This window comes from Anabrus simplex, chromosome 1, assembly GCF_040414725.1.
Source record: "Anabrus simplex isolate iqAnaSimp1 chromosome 1, ASM4041472v1, whole genome shotgun sequence".
In the NCBI taxonomy this organism is placed as follows: Eukaryota; Metazoa; Arthropoda; class Insecta; order Orthoptera; family Tettigoniidae; genus Anabrus; species Anabrus simplex.
In genome coordinates, this window is record NC_090265.1 from 705,361,984 (window position 1) to 705,375,089 (window position 13,106).

The 13,106-nt window shown below is 39.5% G+C and overlaps 1 protein-coding gene across 2 annotated transcripts in view; it reads left to right on the plus strand.

Moving 5' to 3' along the window:
• The window catches only part of Syx6 (Syntaxin 6), a 346,153-nt gene that overhangs the window by 314,333 nt on the left and 18,714 nt on the right, over positions 1 to 13,106 (plus strand). Inside the window, exons 3-4 of one of the 2 annotated variants that reach the window (XM_067146103.2) lie at positions 686 to 780; positions 5,747 to 5,806. In XM_067146103.2, the coding sequence (XP_067002204.1) occupies positions 686 to 780; positions 5,747 to 5,806 (155 nt within the window). The remainder of the gene's footprint in view (positions 1 to 685; positions 781 to 5,746; positions 5,807 to 13,106) is intronic. The other variant, XM_068227429.1, reaches the window with a different exon arrangement.

A 13,106-nucleotide genomic window follows, 5' to 3' on the forward strand; every position in this document is an offset into this window, starting at 1 on the left:
TTTTGACTCTTCGGGGTACACCGAGACGCTCCGACTCGTCTCTTGCATGATGTCGAGTCTCCCCCAGAATCCGAACGAGACTCGTGCGCCGTGGCGTTCACGACGAGGGATTTATCCGAAGATTTACCCCCTGGGGTATGTTTCTTGAAATGTTGTGCCATCATGCTTTTTGACTTGACTTTGCTTTGGACGGGTACCCATCCTTTTACAACTAGGGTTGTTAGCCCTAGAGGTTGCCTCAAGATGTTTTCTGGCTTCTGGTCATTTACCAGTCTTCGCCGTAACCCTGGCAAGGGACCAGTTTTTTTTTCACGGTGGTATTTTATTTCCCTACTACCCTCTGACTCTGCTGGCGGCAGAGCCAGCGAGCTTCCCCAATTCCAATGGGACGCGACCGATGGAGGTAACCGGTAAATCCCCACAGGGTATTATTATTATTATTTATTTATTTATTTATATATTTATTTATTTATTTATTTATTTATTTATTTATTTATTTATTTATTTATTTATTTATTTATTTATTTATTTATTTATTTATTTATTTGCAAATACAGATACTGCACACATAATGACCACTGTCTCTCCGACACCTAAATGAAAACATCAATAATTGCTTTGTAAAGAGTATTTTGCTTTCTCTGTTGTAATGTGATGAAAGTTTTTCTCCTTAACTTTTGTTCACGAATTGTCGAGAAGAATCCCAGCAAATTCAAGATCGACAACAAAGAACTCAGTAGTCGGCGGAGCTTCATCGACCAAACCCGAGAAGAGGTGAAGGTAAGATCTATTTCGTTATTTCCTGATAGTATCCTGGGAAATATTATGTTTTATCACTTCGAGGGCGTTCGCCATTTATCCGTAATTTCTAAATAAGAACAGTACCAGGTAACCTTAATGTGCACTGCTTAGTTCGTTCATACCTAGAGAAACTAATTGATTTCAAAGTATATTTAGTTTTTAATTATTATTATTATTATTATTATTATTATTATTATTATTATTATTATTATACTCGTATTTGTTGTTGTTTCAAACATCTCTTTATAAACAGCACTTACTGAAGGGTCTTGATTATAGCAGTTAATTGTTGACACATATTCAAATGAATTAGTTTTGAGGAGAATAGTGAATGAGATATGCGAAAGGGTATCGTAAAGTTTTAATTATTCACGTTTAAAAAAATTGATAGAAATTTTGTTTTGATTTGTAGTTGGTAACTCTTCTCTGCGTTATCATCCAGATTTACACATTTTTCCCCGTTATTTCTTGACCCCCTCACCGGAATACCGTCATTGTAGAAGTTCGCAGATTATACCTTAAACCACTCTCCCATTTCAAGAAGGACTTCATCTGCGTCGTCAGATCGGCGACCCCACAATGGATTTTTCATTTCTGGGAACAAGAAAGTCACTTGATGCGAGATCGGGCGGGAGAATAAGGTGGATTCTACAAGATCTCAAAACTACATGCGCTTGCTTTGTCTACTGCAACTTGAAATGAGTGAGGTCGTGCATTGCCAGCTAGGAGAGTTCCTTTTTTCGGAGCATCTTTCAACTTGTCCAGAATGTTGTTATAGTATGCTCCACCTTAGCAAGGTAATCTGTGAGGATGACTCCATGACGGTCCTAAAAACTGACAACATGACCTTCCCGCCTCACTTTTGCGCCTTTGCATTTTTTAATTTTTTTGTGGGGGGGGGGGGAGGAGAATCGGTATGCTTCCACTGCATTCTCATGGTTTTGGTCTGTGGAACATGCTGATAGATCCAACATTAATCTACGGTTACCAGACGAACAAAAAACTCCTGTTACAAGATCACGTCATGTTCGTCTGTTTTCCAAGATTTAACACTCCACTTTCTTCACTGTGGTCTCATCGTCCGCCATTGGTGGTCTGCGAGGTTTTGGCTCATCTGTGAGGGGCATGTGACCTATTTATAAATTCCTTTTATACCTCACAATAGTGTCATGAGATACGCAATCGTTTCCATAAACTGCCAGCATCTCATCGTGAATTTGTTGGGCACTGCCCTTCAAATAAAAGAACTTGATCACGCCGTGAGCCTCAGTCTTCTCCATCTTACACTTCAGTCATTTCTGGCACAATCTGTAAGAAAAATAATGGTCACAGTGAGCTGATTTTCTCCATATCGTGCACTTAGGGACCAGTAATCACAACAACAAAATTTCATCAGTATACCATAATAACTTCCAGGTAATAATTAAAACTTTAGGATGCCCCCTCATATATCTCTTTAAAGATAGCACGTTTGTCATTTAATCATAGAACTGTGTAAACCTTTGCTTATCACAAGGGCTAGGGTTCTTACGTAATATCAAGGTGTGAAACGGGTACGTATTTATGTAAGAAAAATAGGCAAAATAAGTATTGAAATACGCAACATCAAAATAGTACATTATGCAACAAGCCTATAATGGCAATAATTAAGACACGAGTATGTTTATAAAATGAGCGAAGCGGACGATAATTATAACTCTATTTTCGAAATATTCGTAAATTTCTGTCGGAATGTCGCTTGACAGTTGAGTTTACTGAACAGAGCGCATGCGCTGGGTTATTCATTTTCCATGAGTGGTTCAGAGACCTTGACAATGTCATATGTTTTTAAAGCTTTGATAGAAGATTATCATAATCTAGCTTGATTTCTAATACAAATTGTTTATTGTACAGTTGGTGAAGTCAATTTGCGGGAATGTGCCGTGTGGTTGTGGAATATTGGGATTAGAGGGTGCATTGATGTTAATATGTGGGTCCAACATGTTTGATTTTGGAAACAAGTGCGAAGCTAGTGCGTTGAGCGCAGGTGCGATGCTATCCTTACCTAATTGGTCAAACAGTTGTATCATAATGAAAATCTGAATGAACTCTGATTGTTGGAGAACCTGTATCATAATGAAAATGTGAACTCTGATTGGTGGAGAACCTGTATCATAATGAAACTTGAACTATAATGAGCCTCATTTTCAGTTTTCTGGAATATACTGTTTATATTTTGGCATCGTCGAGCATAAAAATGATAATGTGTAATAAAACAGGAAGATGTAGGTCAGTACGTCTTCAGAAACAAACTTGCACTTTCCTGCAGTACTGAAAGTAGAGGAACGACTGTGGCAAAACACTTGCGTTTTTAAAAATGGAAAGTGAACGGGTTGAAACTGGTTAAAAGGCGACTTTACTCCCTTGTGCGAACGATTAATAAACAATATCGTTCGGTTCCATTGTGTTTTGGACAGAGAAACGTACATACAGTTCACCTCTCACTCACCGGTAGGTCGAACTTATTTTACAATTTGACTTACGTCGCACCGACACAGGTTGGTCTTACGGCGTCGATGGGATAGGAGTGGGAAGGAAGCTACCGTGGCGTTAATTAAGGTTCAGCCCCAGCGTTTTTCTGGTGTGAAAATGGGAAACTAAGGAAAACCATATTCAAGGCTGTCGAAAGTGGGGTTCGAACCGACTGTCTTTCCGAATGTAGGCCCGACCTCCTCAGGGGAATCAGGGAGAAAAAAGAAGGAATGCAGTTTTGCAAGCATCTTTGAAAATGAGTCCATCCCCATCGCGATCACTTTCCATGAAACAGAAAGTCCGCTAGCTCTGTCAAGTTAAATATTAGGGAGATCTCACTTGAGGAAGATACAATGATTAAAGAACCCAAGTATGTAGTTTAATGTAAAATGGGGCAAATGCGTTATATGTAAAATGGTACCTTTGTATATCGATGGTAACAAAACATTTCGTAAAGATGTATGATCTACAAACAGGCAGATTGAGAGGAACAGGATATGTAATTGCATACCAATTCTAGCCCCTACCACAATATGAAACTATTTTAGCTTCTTCACCATTCACTGGCCACTTAAAGGGAGAGTATGTAATATATTAAGGCGACACTTTTATTCTAATACACAGGGTGTTCCAGGAGGAATTGCAAGATTCAGGGCTATGACAGGAACGATAATTTGAAACTAAAACTTCATATGGACTCGTGCCCTATTCCGAATGGTTTCCGAGATATAATATATTTAATGTATATTTGTTTTGGGCGAGTGGCGCGCACATATCTGTCTTGCCCACCCAACCTCTTTAACGTTTTTGGAATGGGTACAAGTTTTCCTCATGTAATGTTCGCCATACGCGTGTTCGTGGGACATCGATGCGTGCAGAAATTCGCCGTGTGCTGGTACTGTGTAGAGATGAGAAGAATGCAAGAATGAGGAATTGGCCTGCAAGCACGAACTTCCTGTTCTGCCCAGAGAGATCGACTCTTATCTGCTCGTATCTGCTACACGAAAACATTGACTCACACTTTGCAGTTTGCTGGGTTACAACTGACAAGAGCGAAGAGCTGCCAGTAGAAGACAATATAAAGTCGCCTGGATAGTAGCGGAGTTGCTATGGTAACCATTGCGTCACTGGCTCTGCTAGTGAAAACCCCTTCGCCCCGTGCCTCACCGGGCATGTGCATTCTTCTGATCTCCCAACAGTAGCAGCACTACGCTGCACCATTTCAACAATGTGTTGGTGTTCCTGTACGGGTTGTTGAACTACACGTTCACAAGAAAGGTGGAAACTTGGAAGATGCAACACCCCCTAACAATTATTGTAAATGACGTTAGGCAAGTTAACGTCACAGGATAGTGTGCACACAAGGAGAAAGGAAAAATAAACCAAACAGAACAGAACATCAGGCAATAATTCAACAAGCATACGTGGAAACTAGGAAGAGTACTGAAACCCACCCATATAAAAAACAAGAGGCAAGGATCCCAAGGAACTGCTGAGGCACTCAGCAAAAAACACCACCAAATTTTCAAAAAAAATTAAAATAAAACTATAATTTGGTAAATAATATTTATATTAAACTAGGATACATATTAGTAATGTCAAACGAGTGGATGGATAAATCACGGAAGATGAGATGTGCCCAGAAGGCCCGCAATTAAAGTATATGTCTCCAACTTATATGTTAGTATATTTTGCATTATTAATGCTTCAAAGAATACCTGTTTCACGCAGTGTGCTGAAAACTCTGGTAAACACTCTGCGATTAGGATTTCGACGTGTCGGAAAGCGCCGACGGTAGGCCTATTCTTCGACAGCAGCAGGAGCAGTACCATTATAGAAGCCGTAAGCAAACACCATATCTGCATATTCTTCATTAGTGTCGATGTGTGGCATTTTAGCCGTCGCGTGTACAAACACAGTTAACCGATGGTTCTCTCTGGTACACTCTCAATCCCTCGCACTACTTCACTCACAACACACCATGGACAACTGTACGTCAACGGGCTAGTTTAGTGGCAGAAAGACATCCCGAGCAGAGAGGTTGAAAGCAACGAGGTAGGTTGTGCTAGAATAAAACATCAGAGAAGTTGGGAGGGTAAGACACCTACGTGCGCGCCACTGGCCCAATAACAAATGTACATTAAATGCGTTCCATTACGGAAACCGTTCGCAATAGGGAATATGTCCATATGAAGGTTTATTTTTGCTTCAGGTGATCGTTCCTGTCACATCCCTGAATATTGACCATTCCTCCTGGGACATCCTGCATTTCTGGAGAGACAATATAGCTCTTATCAAAGTCTGTTTAAACATAATCGGAAAGTCTTCACACGAGTCTACGAACCTAGGACTTATAATGTGATGGGTAGTGTAGCACAATTTTGCTGTGTATCATGCCATTCTAATTACCGTAAATTGTGAATTTTGTTAACAGACTATGAAGGACAAGATGAACATCTCCAGAGGACGAGACCGTGACAGAACCGCAAGGCAGGTAGGTAATACACAACTTGGGGAAGTGGTTTCCTCATTTGGATTACTTTACTTGTAGTGATGTCTTTTGATCCGCATTCGTGTTAACAAATACGGTTTATTTGTAACAAACAAACAAACAAACAAACAAACAAACAAACAAACAAACAAAAAAGAGAACAATTTCAGAATTAGTTTCGTCAGATGTGTGGAAAAGGAATATCATGTCAACAAAGGTTCCAAATTGCTTAATTTCTTAGTTATCCGACTACGAATTATAGGGTGGTCGAAAACAACATGAATGGATATATGAGCGTTAGAGGGTCAGTCATACTGATAAATAATTTGAAAGAAATAATTCGATATCTCGCACTGTCGTCATTTTATCAGCTGCTGAAGTTAGCCAATCGGATCACTTCGCGGATGAATTCAAATAGGCTTTGCGCGCCATTGTTGCTAAATCTGCACGCGACTTAAGAACGGCTTGAAAGTCATACCGAGAAATCAGCATCAGATACAAACACACCGTTGGTTTCAGCCAGTGTCACCGTAGCGTACTTCCTGTCAGCTCGGAGGACTATTCCAACCCCTCCCATGGCTAAGTTTTATCCTTGGACTGGTATTCTCATGCCGATCTTAAACCACGTACAGATTTAAGAACACCGCCTCATCAAGAAGCCCACTTGAATTCGCATTCGAAGTGATCTGATTGGCTAACTTCAGCAGCTGATAAAATGACAACGGTGAGAGATATCGAATTAGCGTATTTCTTTCGAATTACTTATCAGTATGACCAACCCTTTAACGCTCATATACCCGGTTCACGTTGTTTTCCACCACCTCGTATGATCTTACTGTAGGTCAATGTGCTTATTTGCTGGAGGTAAATGAGTCGCCGCTGCGTTATAATATGCATTTTATTTGTGTCTGAAGTACAAATATTAGAAATATAAATGCAGTTAATAGTAGAGATGAAGCTATCTACTGGGTTGTGTCAGCTAATATGTTCATCTCAAATAACTCGTAAACCGTTAAAGATATCGAGTAATTCTCATAACAAGTTAAGGAAATAGCGCCGTGACCGATATGCTACGAGAACGCTTCTTGGAATGCTGGCTTACACGACTGCTTATAACTAGTGTATGAACATTGAAACGCTAAACTCTCGAAAATTAATTGAACTCCATTTGAGAAACTGTTCAAAACGGTATTGATTTTGTACCCATGCAGATTAACTTCGTGAAAGCTCGACGAAAGCTCTCAGGCCTAAAGAAATACACTAAATAAGAGCAGGAATTTTCAAATGGGTTGTAAGCCTATAATAATAATAATAATAATAATAATAATAATAATAATAATAATAGATACAGAAACGCCTGCGGGATTAATTTCAGTCTTCTTCTTTCATAAGAAACTTTTCCCTTTGCGAAAATCTAATGATCATGAACATGTCTTTCAATAAATTAAACTCAAATATTGGTAACGAACGATTTAAAATCTTTGGCGACCAAGGCCTACGGTAAGGATAAATGCCACGTTACTGACGGTACACTTTCTATTTCAACACACACTGTTTATACAAACCCATAGCCGCAGCATCTTTGGCGACTAAGGCCTACGGTAACGACTAATGTGACGTTACTTTCGTCACATATTTTGTCCCGTCACGTTACACTAATTTTCGGATGACCCCCAGTCATAATATTTGACAAATTTGAAAATTTTCAGTCCTTAGTTGGTCCGTGTCGACTAAATTCATATAAATATACCACGGGTGATGGTTTGGTCCGCCCTGTCAATATATTATCAAGTTCCTAACTGTGGTAGTATATCAGTTGACTTTTTAAAAATGCTTAAAGTGGGGTACAAAAGTAAATATAAACATTACAAACAGTAGCAAGAAACATTTCATCTTTGATTTTACCAAGGAAACCAGCAGACATTTTAGTAAATGCTTTAAAGTGTTGTATAAGAACAACCAGCCGAATTGTGTATACGTGTTTTAAAGTGTTCTATTACATAACAATTATCAAGAAATGTTTACTTTGTGTACATGTGTAAAAATAAGGTTATATTGGGTCGATGCATAAGTTCGTGCGGTTCTTATATTTTATATTTTACTGCCACTGTCAAGCACTATAACTCACAATCACTCAGTGATGTATTCACCTCCACTCTCTATGACCTTCTCTCAACGTCCAGGTAGCGGTTGAATGCCTCGCGTGTAGAACTGTTTTGGTTTTGACTGGAAGAAATCTGTTAGCCATTGGTGAAGAGAAGCTTCGTCAGGAAACACTTGCCCCTGAATTTGGTTAGAAATAGAGCGGAAAATATGGAAAGACGGCAATACGGAGGATGAGGAAGAGGTGTTCCCAGCCAAGTTCAGCAATCACACCTTTGGTCAATTGCCCTGTATGCGGTCGAGCGTTATCATGGAGCAATAAGGCTGGTTGTTGTCTTTGTCTTTTGTTGTCAATAACAACGGCAAGCCGTCTCAGCTGGTCACTATACACAGCAGAGGTAATCGTTAAGTTTTTCGGAAGAAGTTCATGGTGAAGAATGCCATCTTTGTTCCACCAGACACACAACATGATTTTCTGTGGATGGGCACTATCCTTGGCACGGGGAGTTGCTTTTTCTGATGGGCTGTGCCACTCTTTCCTCTTCTTCATGTTGACATACAGGCACCATTTCTCGTCACCAGTGACAATTTTCGAAAGGAATGCTTCGTGCCTATCACAAGCCAACCAGTGCCGGGCAAGCAATGACGAACAGATGGCGTACAATAGTTGACTGATCATATTTAAAAACGTGCGCCATTTCCCGCGTTGTTTGACGAGGATTCTCATGAAGCAACTCATTCAAGCAATTTTCGTCAAAATCTGAAGGTCTTCCAGAACGTGGATCATCAGACAAGTCAAACAGTCCTGCTCAAAAGCGGGAAAACCATTTTTGTGCTGTTGTTTCACCAATTGCTTCATTCCCGTACACTTCACAAATTGTTCTCGCAGTTCCTGCTGCACTGGATCCTCGGTTAACTCAGAGTATCCCACTGTCAGCAGCCCTGAAGATGGTTTTCCGTGGTTTCCCATTTTCACACCCGGCAAATGCTGGGGCTGTACCTTAATTAAGGCCACGGTCGCTTCCTTCCCATTCCTAGGCCTTTCCTGACCCATCATCACCATAAGACCTGTCTGTGTCGGTGCGACGTAAAGCAAATAGCAAGGGGAAAAAAGAAAGAAACTCGGAGTAAAATGTGACGGAAATGCTCATTTTTCTCAACTTGACATTCTATATCAGTTTGTCTGAAATATACACAAATAATGCGCTCACAATCAAGAAAACCTGTGTTTCACAACAGACGAGCTCCAAACTAAGTTAAAACAACGGAATAACGATAAGCAATCCCTTCACGCCGCATTGTTGCCAACCCAAATGAATACCGCACGAATTTATGCATCGATCCAATAAATTGACGATGATTTATGTAAAGCTGAATGACGTTAGATCTTAAGATATGGGGAATCTTGCTTTATGAGGTAGAAAACGCTGATAAAGGGGGTGGGGACTCCCGAAACATGTATGAGTGAAATAACTGTACAAAATTAGGAACCTGATAGCATATTGACAGGGCGGACCTAACCATCATCCGAAGTATATTGATATTACCCCAGCCATAAGACATATTCATGTCAAGACGAGAAAGTAAATTAAGTTTTTTCATCTCGTTGTAACTGTAAATTTTGTGTTAGTTTAAATACGTACATTCTGCCCCGTAATACATTGACTATTAACTTTTTGAGAATCCTTCGTATCACGATAACTTCATTGTGCTGTATTTAACTTCAATATTTTTATTTACATTGGCCTCTGAAGATGGCTACTAATTATATCATGTGTTCTCTTTCGTCATATTGTTGGCACATTGTGCGAGAAGTTAGAACTACCTGCTGCAAGCGCTCGTTATCCTAATTAGGAGCTCCGTTTACGGTTTTGCCATTGTTTTGCTGTTTGGGATTCTATCATCTGTTGACTTTGCATTGTGCTATAGTTTCTGAAATGCGACCAACTGCCATATCTCTCCCTGTACTAGTCAAATAGTCTCTCATTTGAGTTGTCTACCCGTTCATATACCGTAACACATACTTCACTTCCAACACAAGTGTTGGAGAGTTACGGATGAACAAAAGGACCTGAACTGTGCAGTGGTTGCTCCTGCCCTAACAAGTAGACCAGGGGTTTCCAATTAGTAAGGGCTCGAGGGCCACATTGGAAACCTTAGGCATGATCACGGGCCGCACTTTAATAATGGGTCAATTTTCGTAAAATTCTGCAAATAGAACAGAGGTATCTGTATGAAATAATATGCATAGCTCAACTGAAACGAAGGTGTAATAATTTTAATTGCTTAAAACACTATTTTACAATTGCATACAAGAGTGAAATTAAATAAAAAATAAACACTATTATACCCAGGACAATTGAATTTGGAAGAAGAGCCCCAACAATGAATTTGAATCAATATTTATTTGGCAAATCACAAAAATAACAAAAAGGTCCTAAATACAGACTGAAATTGATAATGTAGTCAGAACAGAACTTAGAGGAGGACAATTTAGTGGGAGTAGTGTGAAGGGAACAAAGATATACAGGTAAGTATTTCTTGGTATTCGTTGCATGCTACCTTTCATAAAATGTCCACAGTGAAGTTGGAATGGAGTTCAAGAAATGGTATGAATCCCATACCCATTTTTATAGGGGTTAAGGCCTAGCACTGGCATTTGTGAGGGCTCATTTTCCGTCAAAGTTTGGATTTTAATTTATTAAATCAAAAATAATCTATATAAACCATGTGAATATATGAAACAGGAAATAATATTAAAGAATGAATTCGTTCTGACTTGGGTCTCTAAAGGGTATAAAAATTAATACATTTTTGAACGAGCTATGAAATATTTTTTGTAAATTTTCTTCACATTTCTTAAAAATATATTTTTTAATTCGCTCGCTGGCTTGGAAACCCTTGAAGTAGACGAAGGGATGTCTTGAAGTCAACGGCGTGATCGTAACCAAGGAAATTAAAATACATTTCCAAAGAAGCTAGATTATTTGAGCCATTATTATTATTATTATTATTATTATTATTATTATTATTATTATTATTATTATTATTATTATTAAGATGGTCGGCAGCAGCACCCTGATGGCACCTAATACCACGTATGTTATCGTATCCAAGGACGCTAGCCTTTTATGTTATTTAAATTGACGTCATAACATCATAAGACTTGAATAAACGCCGTTCCAAGCCATCAAGCCTAGGAAAAAATCGCTTTGTCGTCATCGAACTAAAGACCTCTCCAACGGTAAGCTGATACGCCCTCCTAGATTACAGCCATCATCGAATATCCAAAAAATACTTTTCTATTGCGATTGAACAGCCAAATCATCCCTCAGACTACACATAGCAATACATTTTCCAGCATGGAAAACTCTCCTGTTGTTTGTACACTACTGGGCGAGTTGGCCGTGCGGTTAAGGGCGCGCAGCTGTGAGCCTGCATCCCGGAGATAGTGGTTTGGAATCCCACTGTCGGCAGCCCTGAAGATGGTTTTCCGTGGTTTCCCATTTTCACACCAGTACCTTAGTTAAGGCCACGGCCGCTTCCATCTCACTCCTAGCCGTTTCCTATCCCATCGTCACCATAAGACCTATCTGTTTCGGTGCGACGTAAAGCAAATTGTTGTTTATACACTAGATAAATCCCGCTGCCCTTGAGAGCACCAACCCACTCTTGATCTTTCCATCTGGAAAACTGTCTCTCTAGTAAAACCTGTATCAACTAGGCTATATCAATATATGCTAGGCCTATATCAACTCGACTGATGAAATTCTATCGCATGCCACGTACGAATTACGCGCAGCACGTTGTAATCGAAACTCATTGCAGTTTCTCGAGAACAAACATCCACTCAGCAAATAATAATAATAATAATAATAATAATAATAATAATAATAATCAGTGTAACTGACCAGCAATTGAGCCAAGAATAAGCGAACTTGTGGAAAGAGGAGGTGGTCTTTCGCCTGTTGGTGGCTTTTGAGTTGAGATGGGCGAAAAGTAACACAATTGATATTTAAATGAACAGTACGCCGAAACACGCTGTTCCGAAAGAACAGTATTCCGTGTCGCCTGCATTCCAGCGAGATTGGTCTAGTGACATCCTGTTCCGAAAAAACAGCGTTCCGTATCACCTGCACTCAGGTGGAATGGTCCAAGAGCACTCCAACGGTCTTGATTGGTGTGGGTTTTTGCGAACCGCACATGTTCCGCTGGTTGGTTGACCGTTCCGACTCCGGGCGAATGTGAGTGCTAGTTCTCTACATTGCAATGAACAGCAGGTAAGCATCAAGGGTAGGGGAAGGGAACCCACGAAATATGAAATTGTAAGAGGCACGCATCTTACGTTCGTCTGCATTTTGACAGACAGCGAATACGCGGTAAGTATGCATGTTCGTATGAATTCGCTCTGCGTTAAACCACGTGCATCGTCAAAGCACTCTTTTACCGCGATTATGACTGTTTTATGCTACCCACTGCAATTTGTCCGTTAGGTGTGTTAGAGATGGGCTATTATACAGTACATACCGGTATATTAAAACCTGACAATAAATTATATATATATACCAAGGCCTACATGTTTCATATTTTACTGGTACCTGCCTTCTTTTGCCAGATACCTTAGTTAATCTATAACTGTTAGGTTCTTCTGTCTGTCGAAACTCAGTTATGATTAAATAACATTTATAAAATACATGAAAACTAAAACGTTTAACAACAGAACAATCTTGAAAATTAATTTAATTAAGGTGTTCTTTTTCAGGTATCATTTATACCCAATTTGTTTTGATAAAACAACGTTTTAGCGCTTTCTAGCGACAGTAAAATTAAAGTATGAAACTAACAGGGAGGAAACAACTTTCGAATTAGCATTTATGAGGTTCGTTGATATTTTTTAATTCCCCACTGCCTAAACCTTAACTGTTATTTCGGAACTGTTATTCGGAACATGGTATTTTTTCCGAACAGGAACAACCGGAACTGTTCCTGAAAAAGAGCAACTTCGCCCATCTTTACTTGTGAGTGAGTATTCTCTCTTCACTTTAATTTTACAATCTTTCAAGAACAAGATGCTTGATTCTAAGAGTGGGGGAGAAAGAGGACAAGGAAACAAATAGCTCAGTGATTTGACAGGCATTGTGTTCATGTACATAAAAAACGGGGATGAGCTTGCGCATGGAAAATTAGAATATTTGTTGGA